A 27,036-nucleotide genomic window follows, 5' to 3' on the forward strand; every position below is an offset into this window, starting at 1 on the left:
TCGCAGCTTCACACATAATTAAAAACTAATTATTACTGTAGACGATACAGCTAATATTTACACATGCACGCACGAATCGACTTTCTTCTGCCGCAGTCTGCTGTACTTTCTGCATGTCTTGATTGACAGATGTTTCGTCCAATCAGCGGTCAGTATTCCATTCGCCACATTTTCCGTTTTGTCTGACTTGTCGTTGTGTTTTCTGACTTGTTAATTTGTTTTCAGATTTGTCATTGTGTTTTCTGATTTGTTATTGTGTTTTCTAACTTGTTAATTTGGTTTTAGTCTTTCCATTGCGTTTATGAATTTGTTGTTTTGTTTTCAGAATTGTGGTTTGTTTTGCACTTCTCAGCCACCGTAGTATGCATTACATTTTCAGCATTAACACAAATGGCTTGGTATCGATCCAGATTTCCCGATCATGCTTTGATAAATCATAATTATGACACAAAAAGTCATAATTATGGTATGCTAGGTCAAAATTTTGGCATACTAATTATGAGATAAAATAGACTTTTTGTCATAGATATGACTAATAATGATGAGATAAAATGTAAACATTATGAGATATTAAGTCATATTTATGAGATAAAAAGTAATTGACAAAAATTTGGCTTTGTCATAATTATGTTTTAATAAAGCAAGTTTCTTTTTCTTCTGTGGCAAAAATGGGCTTTCATGTCTAAGAGTTAATTGTGAATCGGACTGTTTGTTTTTGCATGTAACTTGTGTGGACAGCTCAATAGAAAGGTTGTTGTTTTTTTGCCCTGATTTTGTCACATTCATTACAGACTCCAAAGCCAAATTTGGCTGGACCTTAGAATTGTAATGCATTTGCATGCTTATATAAAAAATGTTATGGCCGAAATACATTTGAACTGGGTTCATTGCGTTAGATTAGCTCCAAAGTAACTATACCAGAGGCCGGCATTCTGCATTAACTATTACATCACTGCATTTACTCCTTAAGAGTGGCTTTAATGATTAATTGTATTCGCACTTCAGATATGTTTACAGGAGAATGGAGTGAATTGAAAGTGAATTCCCTCTGTAGAAACTAAGTGGCTAAATTGTTGTGAGGAAGAGAGAGTTATGCTCTCAAATGAATGCAGACTTTAATTGGACCGTCAGTTTCTGGCTCAGAAGAGCAACAAGATGTGTAATCTGCTTAGGCTGGTGCTGAGCTGGGCCAACAGCGTTGTGTTAATTGTTTAGCGTGTTTGAGATTGAGGTAGAGGAAGCTTTGGGCTGTCTCCTGGCGCTCTCTAATGAAGCTCTGGAAATAAAGCACCCGAGAACAGTGGAATTACATAATCTGCCTTAGTATGGAAAGAGACAAAGATACCGCAGGCACCACACAAAGTCAAAACACACAACAATTCTTCAGCTTTTTCTGTTCATTTAACACCATTTTTCCATTTAGAGGTCAACAAGAACCGTTGTTAAAAATGTTAGAATGTATGAATGGTAGCAATATGCAGATATGCTAAACTTGTACTCCGGCAGTTTACATTTATGCATTTAGCAGACGTTTTTATCCAAAGTGACTTACAAAGGAGGACAAAAAAACACTTTGTCAAGGAGCCAGCAATATTCATAATATGCAATGCCAGGTTTATTTGACAGCTAGAAAAGGAAACTCAACAGCTGTAGGTTTGTTTTTCATTTGTAATGAAGTCGAAATGCAACAGAACTAGCAACACATTTTTTCTTTCATATATTGTGACACATCCGAGTGTAAAAAAAAAGCAGGCCGGGGACTTGATTCTATGCATTGGTTGTTGATTGGTTTTTGAGGTGTTGCACTAAAAAATGTAAGCAGATGAAAGCTAGAGGGTTTAAGCAGACCAAATGATTGGAAAAGTCCTGTATGCATCATAAAGGAGAAGTCGGAAGTTTTCACTGGAAGCTCCAGTTATGGCATTTTGATTAAACATTACAAGTTCAAAAATATTTGAACGTGCATTTAGAAATAATGGGGAGAATTTTAATTTCATGCTGACTTTAACATCACAGATGCAATATTTAAAGTTAATCAGGATATGCAAAATAACATATTGACAAAATCACTTATGCGGTAGGTTGTCTAGTCTGTCTTAAGACTTTTTTAAAATATATTTCTTTCCGTTTTTTATTTAATTTAATTGAGTTACAAACTTTTTCTTGTTTCACTGTCCAGAACCTCTAAAATGTAAATATGTTACATGAATGCATTGCAAGTCTCTTTGGATAAAAGCACTTGCTAAGTGCATAACATATAAATGTTATGACAGATGCATGTTCAGATTCATGCATCAGGTGTTGCATGGTCTCAATACTGATGTTTTTCATCTCAGTTATTTTTTTATCCCCTCTACAGTTGTGATTCAGAAAACCGTTACCTTGGCAACCCTCTTCGTGGAACCTGTTACTGTGAGTATGCTCTTTTTGAGCTCTGACCTTAAAGTAATCCTGTTGTACCTTGAAAATTCATCTGACTCTGTAGGCACTATCAAACTCAAAGGCTGTCTTTAGTCTGCCATTTAATTAAATTAAATTTAGGGGGCTTAAAATGCCAGGATGAAATTGCCATGAGCTGATGCACAACCACACAACAAGATAAAAGTGGTGGGTGAGACATTCTGATTTGTCAGAAATCAAAAAAGTAGATGTAGATCTCTTGAACATCTCAGAAGATCTGCAGCAAACCCTGTTGAAGTCTGTGTGTGCAGGGCTCAAATGCACAGCACTAGGGGGCAGTCTTGTTGTATATCAGAAACAGCCTTATCCCTGTGTATACATTTGTGTTTCTCTCTTTCCCTTTTTTGCAATTAATATCAGCAGTCATCATGGAGTCTGAAAAGGCTAAATGCAGTCAGTAGCGTTTAGGAGATGAAATTTCACTCCGTTTGCAAATCCTGCCAGCATTATCCCCATTGTCATCAATCAGGATTAAATAAAGCCTTCAATTTATCAATCAATTTCCATCCACTCTGCTCCCTCTGCGTCTGTTAGATGGAGCGCGTATGCTCGCAGGCTTCCGGCCCAATCGCTGTTTAGAAGAAAACTGTATCACCCGGCCGTATTTTCTCAAATAGTGTCCTGTAGGGGGAAGTGTCTCTGGAGAGTGGGCCGCAGGCGACAATATAAGACTGGTGAGAGTGTCAAACCCTGTCAGAGTGAGTAAGCGAATGATTCGAACTAATTAAAGACATGAGCAGAAGTTGAGCAGAAGTAGACAGTGTGAGCTCGCTTTCTCACACATGCTAGGTTTGACTTGCAGCACTAGCAAGTTCAGTGTGTTCTGTCAGTGTTACTTGACTCACCCTCAAAGGAGATTGATCTTGTAAAAACAGTCCTCCAGACTCAGTAAGACCTCTTGATCATGCTAAATCTTCTCAGACTGGTTTAATCCCACACTCTTGCAGGGTGATCAGCCCACCATGTATTCCCAACATAACTGCAGTGGGCAGTGTCTTTAATCACCTGAGTGGAGTTCATTTCCATTTCAACATTACAATATTCTAGTACCTTTGTTGATTCATTAGATTCAGATGTATTGGTCTACTCTAGAACTCTTAAGCCAATGCACAAGACAGAAGATTGTCGTGCTTGCTGTCAAAAGTGACCACAAACCTTTTCTCCATGTTTTTTGTTACAAGGTCTTCAACCCTGCTCATGGATAGCCACTGTTCTGCAGAGTTTAGCTGTAACCCAAATCAAACACACCTGAACCAGCTAATCCAGGTCTTTAAGATCGCTTGAAAAATCACAGGCAGTTTGAGTTGAAGGTTGGAAATAAACTTTGCTGGTTGCGCTGCGTCCAAAATCGCATACTCTTGAGTATGAACTACGTTTGGTTTGAAACTTACTTCGCGACCGTTAAAAAAGTACATTCTATATAGTATGAAAATGACATGCTACATTCGCCATGTCGTCATTATCATGTGACCTGCCGCCGTCAGTTGCGTCACTTCACTGCCATTCACAAATCCTCTCCCGTGGCCTCATGGGATAGTAAAATGTCCATTGAATGCACACTTCAGAATCTAGGCTGAAGTAGTAGGTCACCCGGGTACTTTTCGCCTACTGTTTTTCGAATACTATATACTACTATGTATGTGGACATACTACTCTGTTGGTGTACGGTTTTTCGCATACTATAATAGTAGGGAAGAATTCGATTTTGGACACAGCATGAAGAGTCGGTTTGAACTGTTCACTTAAAAATAAAAATTCTGCCATGATTTACTCACCCTCCTGACAGTTCCAAACCTGTATGACTTTCTTTTTTGGGAACATAAAAGAAGATATTTTGGAAAGATAAACAATGTTAACCAAAACTGCTTGGTTATCAACATTCTTCAAAATATCTTCATATGAGTTCTACAAAAGAAAGAGAGTAAAACAAGTTTGGAATGACATGAGGGTGAGTTTTCTTTTTTAGGTGGATTATCTTTTTAAATATTTGTTTGAGAGAATGAATTTTGAGACTGTAGCAACAGGCAGAAGAATGATCATGTAATTGACAGCAAGTCAGCGATTAGTTGTGTGAAGTCTTCACAATAGACGAGAACATGACAGAGAACTTGTCAGAGAAACTGTGAGTTTTTGATTTGTGCAGGATGATAAGCTTCTGTCTTGTAGTGGGCGTTTGGACTTAAATGTCATATACCAAGTTTTTCCTATTCTCTTTTAATAACTTACAACTTTGTGGCTGACATCACTTTCAGAACAGCTGTTTGACTTATGAAACTCACTGACATTCACTTTAGCTTCCATTCTGTTTCATTTTTGAAAAAAATCCAGCATATATCACCTTAATGGTTGAAGAGCAAGCTGGAGGATGGTTCAAGTTTTGTCACCTATAAATAGTTGCATCTAAAGCTAATTTTGAAAGCGGCAGCATTCCTTCTAGGCGCATGATCTGAAGGAAAGGGCTGATTCTCATAGTAGTTGATTTGCAGATCAGCTCTGTTCGGTGCATGAAGGCTACATGATCTTTCAAGCAAAAATCTAGGAAATGAGTGAAACTATGGTGCTTTCATGTCATATCTGAATGGATTAAAAGCTTATAAAGACATCTTTCAAATTGATGGGGAGTGAAAGAGATGTTTACAGTGCCATATTGTGATTCACACAAACAGCTGTTCTCTGTGAGATGCCTGTGGCAGCGTTCAGTCATTTAACAGCCCAGGAGATAAGAAAACAATCCAGACATTTCTATGTCTTTGAAATGGTGCTTTAAAGAGATGTCAAGACCTTGAAGAAGACTAAACCTACTCCACCTTACTGTGCTTCTTTAGAAATAATCTGAAATCTGGAATTCGCTGTTTAGTCTTAAACTTTTAAAACTTTAGCTCTAGTTCTGGGTAAAGTTAACAAGTTCTTTAATGTTACTAAGAAGCCTAGATTTTAAATACATGTAGACGTCTTATAAACAATTGAGCTTAATCAGAGTGTATGCTTATTAAAGCAATGACACACTCTGAATGGGAGGTATTCATTTAGTGCAATTAAAGTGACTGGTGATTCATGTAGCTCTTCAAAGTAGCCCTCTTATTTCAAGAGTGAATGTGCACCACTCTTTTGTGATGTTCCTTAAATGGAAAGTTTTAGCCATTAACATGACAGAATTGCATGGTGTGGTTCATGATTGTATAAAATGCGATAATTAACAATAGGGTTTTGATCTGAACAGATAACTTGCTGATTGATTACCAGTTCACCTTCAGTCTTCTTCAAGAAGATGACCAGCACTACACTGCCATTAACTTCATGGCCACTCCTGAACAGGTCAGTCACAATCTACTTATCTGAGAACAGAAGTAGCTTTCATCAATTTCATCAATTTCATAGTTCACCCTAAAATGATAAATCTGTCATCATTTACTCACTCTCATTGTGTCTTTTAAAACATATATGTATTATGACTTTCTTTTGTGAACAAAAATAAATAAAAATATTGGAGAATGTCCAAGCTGCTCCTTTACATATATGGAAAGCCAATAGTGATCACTTTTATATAGTCCTACATTGCTATATGGAAGCCATACTGCTATAAAATCACCTGAAAATAGTTATTTTACAGACATAAACTTTGCTTTCTCTTTTCATTTTGTAGACCAGCAAGAACTTGGACATGTCCATTAATGCCTCGAACAATTTCAATCTGAACATCACTTGGTCAGTTGGGTCAACAGGTACTGATTGCTATTTCCCTCTGTTGAATATTTGCTTCTGTTTTGTTGTATAATAGATACTTTTGTAGTAAACTAGCATGTTTGTTGAGCAAATCTTCCCTTTTTATTTTCAAAAACAGACTGTCAGTGCACAAAGGATACTGTGTTTCAAGAAACGTTTTTTATAAAGTTGGACAATTTTTAATTTGACAGCATTTTAACACTTGTAATAGGACACTCAAAAAAGAGACTTTTTAAACTTTTAAGAGATGGTTTTGCCCTGAACATTTTTAATTGCTGTCAGCATATAAAAAAATTAATTATAAAAAAATCACTGTTAAAAATATAAAAAACTAAAAACATACACTACAATTCAAAGGTTTTTTATTTGTTTTTATTAATACTTGTATTCTGCAAGGATGCATAAAATTGATCAAAAGTGACTGTAAAGATATTTATAATGTTAAAAAAGATTTCTATTTCAAATCAATACTGTTCTTTGTTTCCACAAAACTACTAAGCAGCACAACTGGTTTCAACATAATATTATAGAATATATTAAGATAATATTAAGAAACATATAGATAATATAAACAGAGCAATTCCAATAGGGTCCTCACACCATCGGTGCTCGGGCCCTAATTACGAAATTTTACATGAACACCAAATTAGCATAATGATTTTTGATGGGTCATGTGACACTGAGCAAGAGTAATGGCTGCTGAAAATTCAGCTTTGCCATCACAGGAATAAATTACATTTTGAAACATAAAATTAAAATGTATTAAATTGTAATGTTTCACAATATTACTGTTTTTTGATCAAATAAGTGCAGCCTTTGTGAGCATAAGAGACTTCTTTCATAAACATAAAACAAATCTTACAAACCTCAATGTTTTGAATGGTATTGTAAAACAGTCATCCTTAGTAGTCGGTCAATTGGATGTACAATGCCTAGTTGGTGATGGCGCAGTGGATAAGACACATGCCTTTGGTGTGAGAGACCCAGGTTCGAATCCACTGTGAGACACCTATGTGTCCCTGAGCAAGACACTTAACCCCTAGTTGCTCCAGAGGCGTGCGACCTCTGACATATAGCAATTGTAAGTCGCTTTGGATAAAAGCGTCAGCTAAATGAATAAATGTAAATGTAGTTAACCATCGTGATGCAATCTTTCTTAGCGTAATATCGTAATGGTTCTGATACACAGATGCTAATGCATTCTGGTTTGACCTCAGTTTGTTCCTGGGTGTGTTGGGTATTTTGCAATAGAAAAAACTCAAGGACGTCACCATTAGCCTCTATTGTTTATGTCTGTAATCACCTTTTCGTCCAAATAGTCACCAGCCAATTTTTTTTATGTGACTTTGACAATCTTGCTCCTCTTTAACAGGTTCACCACTCTCCTCCTCGACCTCCCGGCTCCCCTCAATTAATATTTGGAGTGGTGTCTTTCTGTTTAAAGACACTCTCCCCTGAGAAGGGCTTCTAACAATAGTCTAGTGTGCGGCTCTGAATTCTGGGGCTGCGGCGTCTTCAGGAGCACTGAACGATTTCAATTAAGATAAACATTGCCACGTAGTGGCATTTGGGATGTCATTTTGAGGGCTTTGTTTCATAGTGCTGGTTTGGAATGACGATTGGTGAGACTTAAGAGTTTCACTGGAGGACTTCAGAAAAGTTGAAAAAGTCCTGATAAAATAGGACAAAGCCTGCTTTTCTTTTCAACTCCCACAAGTAATTTTTGTTACATTGTGTTTTTATACCATGTTTCCCACGTTTAAAATAGATAATGATATTGTCACGCTGAGAGGTTGATTTAAAACTAATTTTCTCCCTGAATAAAACATTTCAACAAACAACTAAACCAGTGCATGCGGTCAGCCTAGTTGATTACTGGTGCAATTCATTGCATTTGCATTGCTCTCATTCGCCCTTATTTAATAGCTCAGAAAGCATTAAGTGACAGTCACACTAAATTTTAACCATGCAAAATTATTTCAGACCCTACCATAAATATAGGTAAAGAAATTTATGGACAAACATTTTTTTTGCGTGTCTAAAAATGGAAGTCAGTGGAATATAAAGTGTAGCGTGAATTACCCTTTATGGTCAATGTCTTAATTAAGAGAAGTTATGAGGTGTATCAAATATCATTTCTGAATGCCTCTTTTATTCGAGCTGATCTATCGCATTCTTTTCCCCTTACAGCTGGGACCATCTCCGGGGAAGAGATCCCCATCGTGTCCAAGACTAACATCAAAGAGTACAGAGACAGTTTCTCTTGTGAGAAATTCAGTTTTCACAGCAACCCCAACATAACCTTCTATGTATATGTCAGCAACTTCTCATGGCCAATCAAAATACAGGTGAGGACACATTTTGACCAGTTTAAGTATGTTAAGTTAAGCTATTTTTTTTTTTTTTGGGGTAAAGCAGGAAACATCCATCTCCTTTGTTAAATGGAAATCCACAAAAACAAATGTTTCTAAAAAGATCCAGCGTTCCTTGATATGGAAATCAATTATTCAGTTATGCACTAGAACAAGTTTGCATCTTATGGTCCATAAAATTGAATCAGCTGTTAAGTGGCAATGTGTTACCTTGCCAGATGCCTAGACAACGGACATAAAATGACATTGCTGGAGTAATGTGCAAATTGATGCTATCTATCATGGAAAAACATTTATGTTGAATCTCTACTCTGGTACATCACCCTTAAAATGAACGATGTTTGGAGTCTTTATTGCTTGCAATCAGACAGAAGGAGAGATATACATACGTTGGTACAGGTAGTTTGGTTTTAGAAGGAAAAAAAAAATCTTGTCAATATGTGAATATATGAAACTTCTAGCCTCTATTGAAAACCTATAGTCATTAAAATTGGGTCTTTATGTGTTCCTTAAGATGGTGACTATACACTACCATTCAAAAATAAGTTAATACTTTTATTCAGCAAGGACGTATTAAATTGATTAAAAGTTACTGTGAAGACAATTGTACTTATTTCTATTTAAAATAAATTCTGTTCTTTTGAACTATTTTCAACTATTTTAACTAAAATTATTACGGTTTCCACAACAATATTAAGCAGCATAATTGTTTTTTAAAATTGATAACAATGAGAAATGTCTCTTGAGCACCAAATCAGTATTTTAGAAAGATTTCTGAAGGATTGTGTCGCTGAAGATGGCTGCAAATTCTGCTTTGCCGTCACAGGAATAAATTGCATTTTAAAATATATGAAATAGAAACAGTTATTTTAAATTGTAATAATATTTCTATATTTCTATATATAGTGTGACCATTGAGACTTGTGCTTTGTGTGTGCTGGAAGCTTTAGGGAACGCGCTTCTACAGTGGCTCATCCACACTGACAGTCCCCTCCCTTTCTCTGTCCTCTGAAAACTGCTTTGAGCGTGCTTTCCAGTGCTCGATTACATCAGCATTGCATTATATGAGTGTATGGCTGGCCCTAATCAAATGCTGTGTGGTGGAAGAGTTAGATCCCCAGCACCATGGATCAGACATAGATGTGATCTGGCACTATGAACTCACACCTCAGCTGTGACTTTGGTCTTAAAGACATAATACTCTAGTGTGAAATGTCATCACTTGGAGTTTTTATGACACATTGACTTCATTGAGCTCTTCTTGGGTTCTCAGATGCTTACTTGAAGTTAATCTGTCATTATGTATGATATAGATTACTATTTGGGATCAGTGTTATTTTAGTATTGTTTACATTGCAAATCAGGTTTATTGGCAGCATTTGCAGATGTTCAGCTGTTTGCAATGAACAAATCAAACAAAAGTAATTTAAATAGTTTAACACAACAAATTGTTTAAGTGGTTTGCCCAAATTCAACTGAAAATGCAACTTTTAATGACTTCTGCGGTCTCAAAATTATTCCACCCTTTCATGGCAAGCATCTTTAGTACCGAGTAGAACACCCATTTGTTGTTTTACCCTTCTGCAAACGAGATGTACAACCAGACACCAGCTTCTGGAAACCTTTCTGAGGAATCTAAGCCCATTCCTCATGAGCAATGGCCTCCAGTTCAGTAATATTCTTGGGTTTGCGACTTTGCATGCTGCAGCCACCGCCTTCAAATCCCACCAGAGATTTTTGTGGGGTTCAAGTCTAGCACTTCTTCTACAACCAAGCACCTGTTGGAAGGTCCAATGCCGCCCAAGCTTCAGCGTCCTCACCGACGGCATGACGTTTTCTCCTAGGATTTCCTGATACTTCAATGAATCCATCTTGCCTTCCACACGCTGCAGGTTTCCAGTGCCAGAGGATGTAAAGCAGCCCCAGAGCATCACCGAGCCACCACCACGCTTAACTGTAGGCAGTGTTCTTTTCAGCATATGCTTCATTCTTCTTCCTCTAGACATACCGCTGATCCATATGGTCGAAAAGTTCCAGTTTTGTTTCATCGCTCCTCAGAACAAAATCCCAAAACCTCTGTGGCTTATTTATATGATTTTGAGCAAATTGGAGCCGACTTTTCTTGTGCTTTTGGGTCATTTGTGGTGTATGTCTTGGAATGATAGCATTGAAACCGCATGCGTTTAGTACACGCTTTACTGTGCAAGCTGAAACCTCAGTGCCTGTTGCCACCAAGTCTTGCTGCAGGTCTATTGCAGTCACTCAAAGGTTTTTCTGAACCTGCCTTCTCAGAAATCTGTTTGCAGCCATTGATAGCTTATTTTTCTGCCCCGGTTTCTCTAGGAACATTTAGTGCCTTCGCTATCTTTTTGTATCCTGTTCCTTATTTGTGAAGAGTGATGATGCCTTCTCTTAACTTTTTGGACCATTCAGATTCAGATATTTCATGTCTTCTAGCTCTAACTAATCTCTAGCTAATGAAGCCCAGTGTTTCCCCTACCATTGTTTTGAGGGGGCGGCCCCATTGTTTTTTTTTTATTTTTATTAAATTTTGCCTATAAACCTGATTTGCAATGGGGGTTGAATCATTTTTATTACAACTGTGTATATTTTTACTGTATTTATTAATATTTTGAATTAGTTTTTGTTGTTTTTAAATGTTACTTTAATTCAGGGTTTCTCAAACTCGGTCCTGGAGGGCCACTGTCCTGCACAGTTTAGCTCCAACCCTGATCAAACACACCTAGCTGTGAGTTTCTAGTTATCCTGAAGACATTGATTAGCTTGCTCAGGTGTGTTTGATCAGGGTTGGAGCTAAACTGTGCAGGACAGTGGCCCTCCAGGACCGAGTTTGAGAAACCCTGCTTTAATCTGATTAATTAATTTTTTATTTTTAAATATAAATACATTTAATTAATTATTACTTCAGTTTTAGTTTTAGTCATTTTAGTATATCAACTTAAACAAAATCTTTTGAAATGTTGCGTTGGAAACTAACTGAAATTTTCTTTTAATATTTATATTTCATATTTTATTTCGAGTACCAAAAACAATAGTACCAAAAACAATTTTTATAGTTTTAGATAACAATAACAACAACACTGTTTGGGATTGAACTGTATAAATGATCGTTGTTCAGGTCAACTGATATTTCTATTTAATTATATATAGATTTTATATCAATAATGAACAATCAGCTGACAATAATAACAAAAAGTATTCTGACATAATGATTAGGACTCTGACACAAAGGATTTTTTTTATCACCCTGTTGTGGTCATTATTTTACAGTAATGGACAGCTGATTGGATATTGTCCTTTCAGATGGCAAATTTCCCAAAACGTATGCAAAAAATAATATTTACATTTATATGTATGTACTTTCCATTACGATCAGTCTGTCAAGCAAGTTATTGTGTATCACTTTATACTGATTTACCAATCTTTAGATAAGATCTTTAGCTGTGCTAGTGGTGGGGAATTACAGTTTATTGCGATAAACAATTCTTGAATGATTGTGCTCATAATATTACCTGTACATTAAATAAAAAGAAAATCATTGTATAATTTGCAAGATAGATAGACAGAGCAGGCATGTTAGTCTATATACTTATGTCTCTGGTAGTTGGTTCACACTGGGCAATGTACGCTCCTCCCACCCCTGATGTTTTTCCCTAAATGACCAGTCTCTGAAGGAAAAAGTAATAACCTTCTATACTGGTAATAAAATATATTACACAGAATATGATAAACACTTATAGCAGTCCTTTAGAGGGTTCGATGTTGAGCAGGTTTCTGTGCCTAGTGAAGCTATTTATTAAAAAATCCACCTCAATAAAGGGAGATTTCATCTGGTCGATATCCATATGGTTTATAAAGATAACCACCACAAATCCTCTCAACCTTTCTGTCGTTCATTACCGTTCGCCAGCTGTGCACCGAGACGCTCAGATACTGCAAGTCATTTGTTGTTGGAACTATCTCCAACAGCGAGAATGCACCTAATATTGATCTGCATTCATTCCTCTGTTCCTCTATCACGTATGAGATGAGTTCCTTTGATAAGGTTCATTTATTTACGTTGGTCTCACAGACCTTCATCTCGGTTGAGCTGTGTTCATGCAGTAATAGTTTTCTATTAGATTTCCCAAAAGCAGAGTCACTTATTTACCATGGCGATGCATCATTAAATCAAATGGACCCCCTTGACACGCTGAGCTCGCTCTCCTCTGATGTTTATGATCAGAAAGTGTGATCAGCATTTATTAGCTTACCGAGGAAATTGGGACTGTGAAACAATGCACATATGAGGACCCCGACCCCTCTGAAAGCATCAGATATTAGATATGGAGAATTGAAGTGCTCTTGTTGTGCAGGAAACCCAATCTGACAAAACATTACTGCTGCTTAACTGTCTCATTGTCTCATGGGTCGTTGTGAGGTCAGCCAGTATGAACAAGATAAATAATCCATTCTAGGCATATAGATGTGCAAGCTTTATTTAATTTTTTGCTTTAATGTTGCAATACGTAAATAAAACTGTTCAGTGAAAGTAGTTAAATTCAGGATAAATTAAGCCTTTTCAACTAAAAAAAAAGAAAAGAATTTGAATGGATTTGTTGTAGTCTTGTTGCATATATTTAAACGAGATTTGTTATGGTTAATGAAAATAAAATCTAGGAGAAAAATATGAAATCAGGCTGTCTGTACACATACACCACCGTGCAACAAACATATTGAGCCATTTGCTGTTTCTTAGTGTTATTATTATTATTATTATTATTATTATTATTACATATATATTAAAATATGAAGTAATTGCATATCTAAATTTCTCGCAGTAGTTTCCTCGGTCCTCTTTATACAGAATGTTTCAAAATGCTCATTAGGATAATTTTCCTGACAGTCCTGTCTACATCTCAGATGCTTTGTTAGTGGTTATTCATTCTACAGCATGATGAACAATAACTATACAGGGTGGTTTAAGTCCTTACAATTCATACAATGATCTAATATATTATAATTAATGAATATTAGAATAACTATGATAAAAGGGATTCTTTCAGCTATATGATTTAGAATTGTTTTAGATGTACTGTATGTCTGCATATGATTTACAATGTCTAAATGACCTATTTGGTAGAGTTAACATCTTGTCCATGTGGTGCTTCCACAGCATTATTTATGGCACAACAAGGTATGGTCTCAGTGGGAGCAATGACTTAACCGGGCAGATGTAGGGGCTGCACAACTGCTCTTTTCAATCCCAGCATCTTGCTTGCTTGTCTTTTGGGGACAAAAATGGTTCGGCCTTAATGGAGTGTTAAAGCTTTCTCTAGCGCTGTCTTTAGCCCCAGCCGTGTTCCTGTGACAACGACTTAATGAAATGAATGGGTTCCCCAAAGGACCTGCCCCGCTCTGCCATTGTTGCATTATTCATCTGGTGAGTCAGGGTGACTTACAAATTCGTACATTTAGAACATTAATCTGTTTATTTTTGCTGGGTATATTTATCCAAGTAGTTATTCTCCTTGCCTTACGGGATGCTAGGAGAACACTCTTGAAACTGTGAACCCTTGAACAACTTTTCAAAAAAGTGTGTTGATGCTTAGTTAATGGCCCTGCAGTATTCGCTGCCAAACCCATGATGTCTCATATCATTCAAACACAGTGCCTTCTGAAGCTTGGCCAAGAATGTAGCTTGTCTGCTGATTCATGTAGCATATCAATATGAAATCTCTGAATAAAACATATTTGACTTAAACAAGTTTAGTGGCCAGAATAAAAACCCATACGCATAAGTAGCATAAAACATATTCTGATCCCACTTTATATTAGGTGTCTTTACTACTATGTACTTGCATTTTAGCAGGTCAGGTAAAAATCTGAACCAAAACACCTTAGTGTTAAGCCCTGATATGTTAAAGGCACAGCTAAATGTGACATTTATTACAGTGGGTTTATGTAAAGATTGTTTTAAGCTCACTTAAATTAAAAGTTGTTATTTTTAAAGTGTGCAACCTTTAATAATATAAAATAACTGTGTGCAACTTGCCTCCAGAAACCAAATTAGATGGGTACACTGAAAAACACTTTTTGCTGCTATTGAAGTTGGATACAGGTAAGGTTAGGGACAGGTTTGGTGGTATAGTTGGGTTTTTAAGTCACCATGAAATCAAAATCGATAATTCTTTTTTTTTTTTTACAGAATGTTGCAGTGTTTATTATAAATGATTTATCCGTGCACATCATTATTATAATTTTTTTAATGCATGTGCACTTGTAATCTATAATCGAAAATGTTAACCTCACCTCTCCCTCCAAACGACATCTGTTCTCTTCATGATGTATGTCATGAGAGTAGGACTAAGCCTCTCCCTACATTTTTTTTTTCTCAGTCCAGAAGCAGCTTAAATAGGGGAAAAAATTATCGCAACATCCTTTTCAAGACATCTTTTAGGGGTAGAGCTTTGGTCAAGTATACAGTAATTGTAACTACAGATTTAGTTACATGCAGATATTTTTTTTTAATATAAGTAGAATGTTAAAACAAATATGTACATAATAAGTGCATTGTACAAATTGTCAATTTAAATGTTAGTACATAGTAGTTAAAGACACTTAATATAAAGTGGGTCACATATTCTTACCCTCTCCAGAATGAAAATCTACCACTGGTCATCTTAAAGCTTCCCTGTGTGCAAAAATCCAGCCCATTTGAACGTGCAATTATGGACTTTTCTTCCACTGTGTCATTAAATCCCTTCTTAGCCATGTTGAGCTACACCTGTCCCAGAAGGCAAACGTTTGGCATGTGTGTAATGCCTGAGGGATGTCAGCTCATGTAACCATGAACAGCCATTATTGCCTCCATTTAACAATTAGAGGGGACAAGAAAAAAGAAAAAAATGATGTATGTGATGCCCCCTCAAGCTATAAAATCTGTTATGACATTATCTCTTGTGAAGGACCCTAGCCGCAAGCAAAGGTCTTCATCATCTTTTCAGGTAAAGAGCTGTTCTTTGGTAACCTGTCACCCCATCATTTATCTCTCTTTTGCTTTTGTCCCCTCACAGATCGCCTTCTCTCAGCACAACAGCATTATGGACCTGGTGCAGTTCTTTGTGACGTTTTTCAGGTGAGTGCTTGTGCCGTCATTGTTCCTTACACATTTTAAAGGAGTGATGTAACACCGAAGTTGATCGTAACAACATCTTTCACCTGTTAAGCCAATGTATAATCATTTAGTGACAGTCTGCCCGGGTTGGATTCCTCAGCACCCGATGCGTTTAATGCCTTTTCCCTTTGGATTAGTGAGCCAGTGCTGAAAGAGCTCTTTAAGCCAAGAGGAAATGAGACCTAATTGCTTTTAGTGTCCTCCAGCTCTACCTATTTGCTTAAACTATCATATACATTCAAGGTTTTAAATGATCTAATGGAATTAATGGAAGTTCTTCTGATAGACTTGGTGCGGTCACATTAGCAAAATTTCACCGAGACAACAAGGCCCTTTGTCAATAGTATAAGAATAGTGTAGCGAAACATGCTCACACAGAAGTAACTTTCAAACCAAGCAGCTTTCTGTTGGTCAACATGGTGAATTTGCAAGACCAACATGAGTGAAATCAGCATGGCGAGTATTTTCGTCCTCACTCAAAACTCCCCATTGTGCGGATTCCTATTGAAATGCTAGGATTTTGCCCATGACGTGACTGCACATGTAAGCTGCATGGAACTGTTTACCTTGCTTATATTGTGCCACTTTCTATAGTAGTTTTACTTTTAAGGCATAGTTTACCCAAAAATGTAATTGATTTACTCACCCTTATGTCTTTCCAAACCTGTATGCTAGCCACTCTTTACTAGCCTGACTTCGTCATACTCATATTCTAGGCAGAATGTGAGTCTGATACTGCTCCATAGGGCTTTGATTATGAGGCGTGTCTTAACCGAACCAAAAAAAAAACAAAAAAAAACTCTGCACTCAATTGGATAGACCTACAACCAATCAGAGCAACGCAGTAAGTGACGTATGTTGAGCGAAGCATAGTTGTCAACAGAGCTCAACTGCACACACGCAGGAAGAAGTAGTAAAGTAATTAGTAAAGTAATAATAAAGCACTCCATGAGTGCGACCAAAGGAGAAAACACAATGACCACAGGGTTTTCATTGCGTCCCATCTTCTTAGCGACCATCGGAGTCAGCTGATAAATTAAACTTTTGCCGAATCCCGTAGGAAGGACGGCAAACACATCTTTCCGATCAACAAATGCCTTGATTGCGGTTCTCTGTTCGTCTTTTAAAATTAATGCGCTGTCGATTTCTTTTATAACAGACGCGACAGAGGAATCTAAACATCTCAATTCTTCAGCTGCAGTCGTCTTTGTTGAAAACCAATTCAACTCAAGCGCTCTTTGGTGACGTGGGTGATTTACGTAACCGCAGATCATCTGTCCATCATTGATTAAAGCCCGCCCTGGCGATTTGATTGGCTCGGCCTTCTGGGATCCGAGCATAATTACTCCTCAACGGATCGAGTCCAGACCGAACTTCCCGACCAAAAAATTTTGTGGGCGGGGTTCGGGCTGGCACCCAGGCTAACTCTTTACTATAAAATTAATGAATGGAGCCTGAAGATTTCAGGCTTAAAAAAAAAAAAAGTTTTTATTAACTGAAAATCTTGACATTCAACTTAGCTCTTTTGCACTGCTTTACGGAACAATGTCTGATTTTGGAACATACAGATTTTGAGTCATATTTTCAATACATTTTTTGATTTAGTTAAAGATTTCAGTCTGGCTCTTATACAAAGCTGTCATATGACTTCAGAAAACTTATGTTGCTTTTGAATCTTTTTTTTTAACTTGAAAGCTTTCAGCACCCCTTAATTGTAATTGCATGAAAAAAAGAAACCAGCACTTTGTTCAGAATTTATCCTTTTTCGTGGAGTGCAGAAGAAATACATTCATATGAGATTGGACCAAATTGAGGGTTACTAAACAATGACAGCATTTTCAGTTTTGGCTAAACGAGATGAGACAAAACACAATTGAAAATGAACTTTTGATAATGCTGTCACGCAATGCTTCATGCAGAACTGCTCAGCTCCTTCCTCCAAATGAGGTGTCATTGCCACAAGGTAGATCTGTCATCCTGATTTGTTAATTTCTGTGCAGTTTCTTGATTTGTCATTAAATTGTCATTGTGTCTTGTTAGATTTGGTTATAAAGACCGTCTCTCTCTCTGAATGGTCAATCTCTTGCTGCTGCCGCTCCCTCTGGTGCTTGTCCTGGATGCAGATCATTGTCCTGGATTAGACATCCCCTCTGGAAGCTGGTGTCACACACTGATGCACTTCGACACGGGGTCAACTTGTTCTCCAAACAGTCATGTTATACAGCTTGCTTGTTTCTGACTGCTTGGGCAATCAGTTTAACTAGTTAGCTTCAAGCATGCCTTAGTGTGTGTAGTGTGACATCCACACTGGCAGCGTAAGCAGACTGGAATTAATCCGTTATTTTAAGAAAGCTTGGCACTTCATTCTGAAAATTCAGTTTGAGTCTGCTAAATTCAAACCTACCTTCAGAAGAACCTGACTCAAATGTTTAGTCCTTTCACCAACATCATTTATTCAAAATATGAGTGAAGAAGGAAGACTTCTTTTCAGGTGAATGAGAAACTGTCAGGCGTTGAAAACCGTTCTGTCATCTGGGAAGTTCAAATGCTGTTGTATGTTGCTCACGTATTATACAGGAAATTGCACCAGCTTCAGCGCGCCTTCCCTTGGCGTCTGGAAGCAATAGGTGAGAAGACGCATATAGTTGATTTCAAATGCTTCAGTGGATGCGTAGTTGGCAGATTACTTGTTTTAACCCTGTGAATTGCTGTGGAAAATGTGCCATGACAAGGTGTGGTGCAACTGTCAAATAGGATAAACTGTCAAACAATGATTTTCATTTTTTTAAGCATTCATCCATCTTGTTCACCCGCACATATATATATATATTAGGGGTGTGCAAAGCAGCCGGTATTTGTATCTGTATTTGTATTTGTTGAGGGGGGAAAAGTATTTGTATTTGTATTCGAGTAAAATTCAAAATAGGTGTAAAAATCCATTTTTTTTGCGTTACACTTCTAATTTACGTTATAGTAAGTATTCTTTAATTATATCCATTATAATAATTATGGATATGCAATATTGGTTGATGTTTTTCCATAAATCCAGCAATGAACATGTAACAAGGAACGTCATTGAAAAGAAAATAACATAACAGCCATTACCAACGTTAACATTACTCTGTCAACAGCCTATTGTCTAAATTACAGATTTAACAGAGCTACTAGTGTTGTCACGGTACCAAAATTTCAGTATTCGGTACCAATACCAGTGAAAATCCACGGTTCTCGGTACCAATTTCGGTACCAAAGCTTAATTTAGATTAAATTTACATATATTAAAGTGTATATCACGGTTACAAAGATGGAAACTGTAGTATTAAAAACACTTTACAATAAGATTCAATTTGTTAGATAACATTAGATAAAATGACCTAACAATAAACAATAGTTATATACTGTCACAATTATTCTCCTTGGGGTTCATTTAAAAATACATTTTTAAAATCAAAAGTTAACATTATTTATGTTAACATTATTTAATGCACTACGACTGAAGTGAACAAACATGACCAATCAAGTGTTTGTATTAAATAACATTCACAAACATTAATTAATGTTGTAAAAATATATTGTTCACTCAATGTGTTGATGTTAGATGCGCATTAAGTAATGTTAATGAATGGTATCTTATTGTAGTGTTACCAAATACAGGAGATAAAACGTGTTTTATTTGACTTGGCTGTACTTTTATTTAATCCAAAACTGCATTCATATTTAATTTTAAAAGGGCTTTTTAAACCTGCTAAGAGTTATCCAGCCAAGAATAAGCCTAGAACAGCTTTTCTGATGGACTGATATTAATGACATGATGACGGCTTTTTATTTCATTTCTCATCTCCTTAAATATATCTAAAGCTAATGCAAGGGCTAGAAATCAATTAATTCTTTGTTGATACTTCCTCGTAATCATGGAGAGCGCAGTTCGCACCGCATCTGTTGTTGCTATGCAACCAACATAGGCGCGCCTGGAAAAACAAGCGCGCCGCTCGCTTCTATTATAAGCGCGCTTGCCGCGCGCCTACATTTGAAATCTGCACGCGCAAAAAACGCGCTATGTGAACGACCCCTTATGGCAACGTGACATTAGCCTAATCCAAAATATTTCCGTGTCATTTCCTCCTTTCTTATCAACAAGTGGATTTACAGCCGGAGGAAACGCAGCTTTTTGATATAAAGTTTTTCTTGTTCCAGGATACAAATATTTTTTAAGTATTTGTTCGAAATAAGTATTCGTAAAAAACACATTTGTGCCTTTCCGAATACCGTATTCGGGTTCGGCTCCACCCCTAATATATATATATATATATTCCTTGAGCATTTGAGGAATTCAGTTTTGCCATCACAGGAATATGTTACATTTAAAAAGTGGTAAGTCATAAATATGTAAGTCATATACACAAAGTCGAAATAATGACAAGCTAAGTCATACTGTATTATGAGATGAGAAGTCAAAATGGTCACTTTAAAAGCCATAACTATGACAAAAAGTCAAAACTAATTAGTCATCAACTAATTTCATAATATTTCATAATTTTGACTTTGTATGTGATAATTTTGACTAAGTCATAATTTCAATTTAGTTGCCCGTTATCGCAGAGAAGGCTTAAACCTAGTCCCAGGCTAAAATGCAAGTTTGAGCTGTCTTAACTGAAAGTAAAAAGCACTGGCATATCTTAAAACATGCCAGTACCATTATTTCGTCCTAAGAGATACACCAGTAATGTTTTTAAAGTCATAATTTTGACTTTTCATTTCCTAATGACTTAGGGCCAGATTTACTAACAGCTTGCGCCAACGCAAACCCTCTTTGGCGTTTAAAAAAATACTGTCAGGATTTACTAAAGACGTGGACAGTTATTATTGCGGCTGACCTTATTGCATATGCATTTGTCGGATTTCCTTTTCAAATGCAATATTTATGGGAGGAGATCATTTAAATGAATCATGCAGCGTGATTTGGTTTGCGCTAGTCAATTGACTGGTTTTTGTACCATTATTTAATGCCCCAAAAAGCGTGTCTTAAGCCACTTTGCACCTGCACCGTTGTCTTAATGGTCATTATGGAAATGATCTTGCTGTGTCAGTGTTCATTAATATGTGCATTGTAAGTAAATCACCCGCAGAACTTTACACTCCCATATGCGCTTTTATGGGATTGCGGTCTTAAACTTATTTGCCCTGTTTAGTAAATCTGGCTCTTAGTATTTCATAATTAAATTTTTTAAGCCCATAATTGACTTAATCATAATTTTTGTCATAATTTTGACACTTTATGTCATAATAATGATTTACCAGAGCATTTTTATTCTTCTATGTGGCAAAAATGGGCTTCCTTAAAGGCATCTTTCTGTCAGAAAGTTTAACTCTTTCAAAAAAAAAAAGAAAAGAAAAAAAAAGAAAACAAAGGCAGGATTTAATTCTGTCATTCAACTGCTTCCTCCAATGAGCATTTCCCTGATTTTATCAGTGTGATTTCCACTTTATTTCCACAGAGTGAGATTGCCAAACTCATGACAGCTGGAATCAAGACTAGCCTCAGGCAGATTCTGTTCCAATACCTGTGCAGCTAGAGAGATGTCTAACGTACAAACCTGGTGTATCTAGACATTCCTGATAATATTAACTTTCTAGTTTTTACAATCTAAAAAAAAGAAAAGAATGACCCTCTCTGTAAAAGGGTTTTGCAGGTGTGTTTGAAAATGTATTGTTGATTAAGAACCTGTCAATGTGCACCCTGAAATTAGAGCAGTTAACATGAGCAATAGTGAAATGCATTTCCACCCTGTGAATGGCTTTTTAACAGCCATTCTCTTTGTTAAATGCAAGATAATGCATTTGGTTCAATTCATGCAATCCATTTGCTTTTATTTAATATCTAGCACATGCCGTTCAGTCTTCAGGGTTGGACATGAGTACTTCCTCTCCCAGGTTTGCTGTTGCTGTCTCTTTTTTTTCCATTCTGCACGTAGATTGCTTCATTCAGATGATATGGGTATGCGCCTCTTAATGTTCGCGTCTGCGAAATCACTAAAAACATCCTTCAAATGATTTCAATTCCCAGACATTTGCTCATTTACATGGAGCTCAGCGAATCAGCAAACTGTAATGCAGAGTGATTTGACTACGAGTTTAACTAAACATCAGTTGTAAGAGAGGTGTCATGCCGTTCGATCGTCCTCTAGATCCTCCTCTCACTGTGATGAGACGGTCAGGGATGCCAGGAAGGCTAAAAGTGGGTGCTTAAATGGCAGAAGATGAAATCATCCGGGGGTGACAGTGTCATTTTTGCCTCGTTTGGTCTTGATGATGTCAGTGGTGCTTTATGAGACCGAAACAAACTCACCTTCATTACATAGTTCGCATCTCCTAGTTTTTTTTTCTTTTCTGTTAGCTGATTTATTTTTGTATTTCCTTATTTAAAGTCTAATTGTAGTGTTGCAGAACACGTGGACTGCACCATAAGAAGAAAAATCTATGCAGTTATCTATGTAGATATTGTAAATAGCACCTGCATTTTGCCCTAAAACCTGGAAAGGTTTCCTGAAGTGACTCCTGAAATGGATCTTATCTACTTAATTGCATCTAATTAGCTAAATAACACTTAAGTTCACAGTTTAATCATTAATTTTTATTCTGGATCTTTTCAGCTCCTGCAAGTGAGAAAAAATAACCTTCAAAGTCAGTGGAGTGGTGTGTTTTTTGGGTTTTTTTTTGGATCAGTGGAAGCATGTGTAACTTAGGATGCACCTTTTTATCATTGTTTAGCAGGCGGCTTTTGAATTCTTTAAAAAGCGTGTTCCAGACCTTTCATACCATCCTCTGCTTTTGTTGGTCCCTGGATACCTTCTTAATTTTCTCACATATTTACTCAACCACCACATGTACCACCACATGAGGGGCGAGAACCTTTAATTGCTTTATTTTTTAGTAGTAATTCGGTTTCCAGGTGGAACCGCAGAGGGGATTAAGTCCTGTTTACTGCCTGCAATGTACCGGATGAAAGGCTTCGATCTGAAGGGGGATTTCTCCCGCGCTGCTACTTAATCGAGCCATTCAAGTTTCTTTCTTCCCCAGTCGTCTCCAATTTGCCATTATCTTCAAACAACCCTAAGATGGCGTGCTTTTGAAAGCATTAGAAGGATTTCATTTTTTTTTTTTTTTACAACTTTTTTCATCTATGCAAACTGAATTAATTTCACACAGAGGTGTTTATGAATGCTCACATAGATCCGTGAATACAGTCAGCAAAAGCAATTTCCCTACAATTCACGACTCTGGTGTCTGCCCGGTTATAAGATTTGTCTTTTGATGCACATCACCAGACCCTGGCACTTGACTGAGATGAGCATATTTCTCAGCTTGACCACTGGGAAAGCCTTCTGCGAGTTTCAGAGATGCTGACATTTATCAGTGCATGATCTTTTGTCCATTTACTTTAATCTTTTCAATGTGCGACAAAGCAATTGTATAAAATACTGCTTTTTCATGTTAGTCAAGACATTTGTCAACTCAACTGTCATGTTCTAGAGACCCATTATTGGTGGCTACAAAATGGAATATTACAAAAAACAAACTAGATCCATACGGAGGGAAGTAGGCAGTAGGAAAAACTTAAATCATATATCTATCACTGATGTACCTCAATGAATAAATCCCACCACATTAACAAATTTAAATTCTTTGTTTCCCAGCACACACAACCCCAAATGAGCCATGGCAATTCCATTGTCGAATTAATCTTGATAAGATTGCTGAAAATGCAAATTAAGACATTTTCTTACTAAATCATATTTTTTTAAATGACTAAACAATAGTTTCACAATATGTTTTTTTGTGTGTTGAAAATCCAGTGTTTTTATCCAGTGATAATGTTCGCATTTGCCATCTGTTGAATGGTATAAACATAAATCTGTCACTGGGACATTCTTATACTCATAGTGCAAAGTTTCTAAAACTTGCATAAGAAGACATATGAGATGAGAAGAAAGTGTTGCATAAAAGTAAAGTCTTTGTTTTTAATGCAAAATGTTTGTGATTTGTAGGGATGGGACATATGACTCAAATATCACACAGTGTGAATAATTGAATCACTGTAACATACCGTGATATAGTTATTTTTTCAAACCAATCATTATTTTTTCTTTTATTTAGAACTTGATGGATGCAAACCAAAAGATTATTCATTACAAATCATCATTTAGATCAATCTGACATCAAAAGTCTCAGATCACTAAAACTTACAAGTAGTTTCAGAGTTTAATTCTAATTGAATAAAACCCTGATAGTTGCACAGATATTGCAGATCTACTGCAATATAAACAGAATTACAGATTCTTTTCTAGTTATCGTCATACTGCCCAATCCCTAGTGATGTGATATCTCTCTGAAATTTCTACATCACGTTTAATCTTTCCATCCCTTCATTTCTTCATCCTACAGCTGTTTTCTGTCCCTTTTGCTGGTAGCTGCAGTGGTGTGGAAGATCAAACAGACCTGCTGGGCCTCCAGGCGACGAGAGGTATGTCACCAAACAGAAGAGACATAAAGCGCTTCTCATTACAAGAATATAAACATACAGTACATCTGATCTTTGAGTCAAATTCCTAGAAATTTCAAAATTGCCAAATATCTGCTGATTTGTTGTTTTGTCTGATATAACGGTATATGGAATCACTTTACACTGTGGTAAGTCTGTTCTCCGTTTTGCGCTTTTTGGATTTTCCTTCTTATGGAATGTGATTAGACACGCTTTAGACATGCGTATAAAGTCTTGTCAGCCACATGAAACGGCTCTGCAGAATCCACTGCTTACAAACATGCCCGTCTTCCTAATTAGGGGCCCTTATGAGCCAATTAGCTCTGACAAGAGTTATCTAATGCAGTTTAGAGCAAACTGAACAATAAGCGCAGCAGATGTCTGCGCATCAAGGAGAGAGATGCCATACTTCCATTAGTTCTTCTGCCTTTCTTCATTTCATCGTGGCAGTTTTGAAGGGGTTTCGGATAATGAGTCTATTTGCTACATCATAACACCTAAATGTTATGTTAAGAAATTCATGAGAATGATTGGCCAATGACGTAGTGCCTGTAATTAGTTTATTCCATTTTAGTGGACAGAATTGGCATTGATAATCAGGAAGGTTTCTCTTTTGTTTCTGTCCTAATTGATGTATGGAAATAAACAATGTATGATTGCAGCTATCCAAAGCCATATTCATCTAAAAAATTAAATCCAATAATGCGTGATGGGCCTCCACCATTAGCATTCGGCTCACTGCAGCACTGCACTCCACAGGTTCAGATTATCTGTTTGTTTCTGCCCTCAAGTACTCTCAAAAAAGCTTTTATCTTTTAATTTAAAATGATTGAAAAGTTTGAGGAGACACTCCAGAAAAATAATTGCTTCTGAAAATGTGTTTTCTTCTTTTTTTTTGTCTTGATCAAGAAAGAGCCTGGATGACGTGCACCTCATTTTGGCACCAATCATGTGACAAGGTCGAAGCTTCGAGATTAAGACAAAAATGAAACTAACAGGGATTTTTCTGTGCTTTTCCCTTGCATTCAGAAGCATGCGAATAGTGGTCCCTTATTGCCACTTATGAAGTGCAACTTCCATTTGTATGATCGGAACCGAAGAAGCTATATTCCTCTCATTTGAACGCCTTTTGTCCTGATTGACATATTGAAAGACATGAGTTGAAAGCAGAGGACGTGTTTATAACGGCCATTATGCAAATGTTCTCCACTACACTGATTTTGGCTGAGAGATCAAACAAGGGAATATCTAAAAAGCAGCAGTGCTCAACACAAATCAGAGTGTTTGCCTTTGAGTTCCTTCAGTGCATGTTTCCCTGAAAATTCTAGAGAACGTCTCATTGTCATCTGCCCGGATATTTGCACAGTTGCATTTGCCTTATTTTGGTTTTAGTTTCAGCTCTAAAACGGTCTCTTGTGTTGAAGTGCAGTGCTTGCAAATCTGGTTAAAATCATCCAATTAGCGCTTAACCTTATGCATCATGCGATTATTTTATCTCTCAACAAAATGTATCGTACTTAGGCAATCATGCTATGTAATATCTCTCTCTCTCTCTCTCTCTCTCTCTCTCTAGAGAGAGAGAGAGAGAGAGAGAGAGAGAGAGAGAGAGAGAGACCCTTGAAAACAGCAATATTTATGAAAAGGTACTTGAAATGTGCATGAATTATTGAAAGACAATATATGCGAAATTAGTGTTTAATTTTATTGATAAAACAATCTTTTCATGCAAAATTAATACTGCAGCCTGTCTGATATATATATATATATATATATATATATATATATATATATATATATAGCCATTTTGCGTGGCTATGAACATGATATTGCTCATATAAATATCCAAGTATATGATACAGCTTTCATTCTTCAGGTCAACCATACAGTGTGTGCAGAATTATTAGGCACGTTGATTTTCTGATCAGATTTTATTTCCAGGAACATTTTGCCAATTCCAAACCATATTAATCTTAATAACTACTATTAATTTTGTATTTAATCATGTATAAGTGATATATAATTGTTCATGAAGGCTGGAAATGAAAAATGTCTTATTTTCAGGTGTGCAGAATTATTAGGCAAGTTTTCTTTTACAGATAAAATAAGCCAAAAAAGAGATTTAACTCAGACTGAAAAGTCAAAAATGATTAAATCCCCATGAGAAGAATGCAATACTAATGCAATACTAGAGATTGCAGTTAAGGCATGACCATTGGACAGTGAAATCCTCATTGGGTCAGAAGGGTCAGACAAAAACAGGTGGAGAAGAAAAAACACATGTTAACTGCAAAAGAATGAAGAATTAAGGTGAAGAATTAAGTGTGAAACCATCAGGAACCCTTTAGTCTTCAGCGCCACCATTTTCCAGAACTGCAACCTACCTGGAGTCTCCAGAAGAGCAAGGTGTCAGGGTCTCAGAGACTTGGGTTAGGCAAAGAATCCTAAAAAATGACCCCCCTCTTAATAAGAATCACAAGCTGAAGTGTTGTGAAATACATAAAGACTAAATTGTTTATAGGCTTTATAGACAGACAGATTGAGTGACTCTTGAAGGACCAGCACCACATCCTCTTCTACCACTATTTGAAGAATTCATCTTCCAGAATACGTTTTAATAAGTTTTGTGAGTTTATTTTTAGTCCATATCCTACCCTGAAGTCCGTTTTGCAGAGATGGACTAAAAATTAACTCACAAAACTTATTAAAACGTATTCTGGAAGATGAATTCTTCAAATAGTGGTAGAAGAGGATGTGGTGCTGGTCCT

The 27,036-nt window shown here is 36.7% G+C and overlaps 1 protein-coding gene across 1 annotated transcript in view; it reads left to right on the top strand.

Moving 5' to 3' along the window:
• atrnl1b (attractin-like 1b) overlaps window positions 1-27,036 on the top strand; it is a 93,685-nt gene that overhangs the window by 35,989 nt on the left and 30,660 nt on the right. The window contains exons 21-26 of the mRNA XM_084134498.1: window positions 2,360-2,412; window positions 5,681-5,775; window positions 6,104-6,182; window positions 8,374-8,531; window positions 15,632-15,693; window positions 24,175-24,253. Of these exons, the coding sequence (XP_083990624.1) occupies window positions 2,360-2,412; window positions 5,681-5,775; window positions 6,104-6,182; window positions 8,374-8,531; window positions 15,632-15,693; window positions 24,175-24,253 (526 nt within the window). The remainder of the gene's footprint in view (window positions 1-2,359; window positions 2,413-5,680; window positions 5,776-6,103; window positions 6,183-8,373; window positions 8,532-15,631; window positions 15,694-24,174; window positions 24,254-27,036) is intronic.

The sequence above is a fragment of the Abramis brama genome (assembly GCF_963993115.1).
Source record: "Abramis brama genome assembly, chromosome: 14".
In the NCBI taxonomy this organism is placed as follows: Eukaryota; Metazoa; Chordata; class Actinopteri; order Cypriniformes; family Leuciscidae; genus Abramis; species Abramis brama.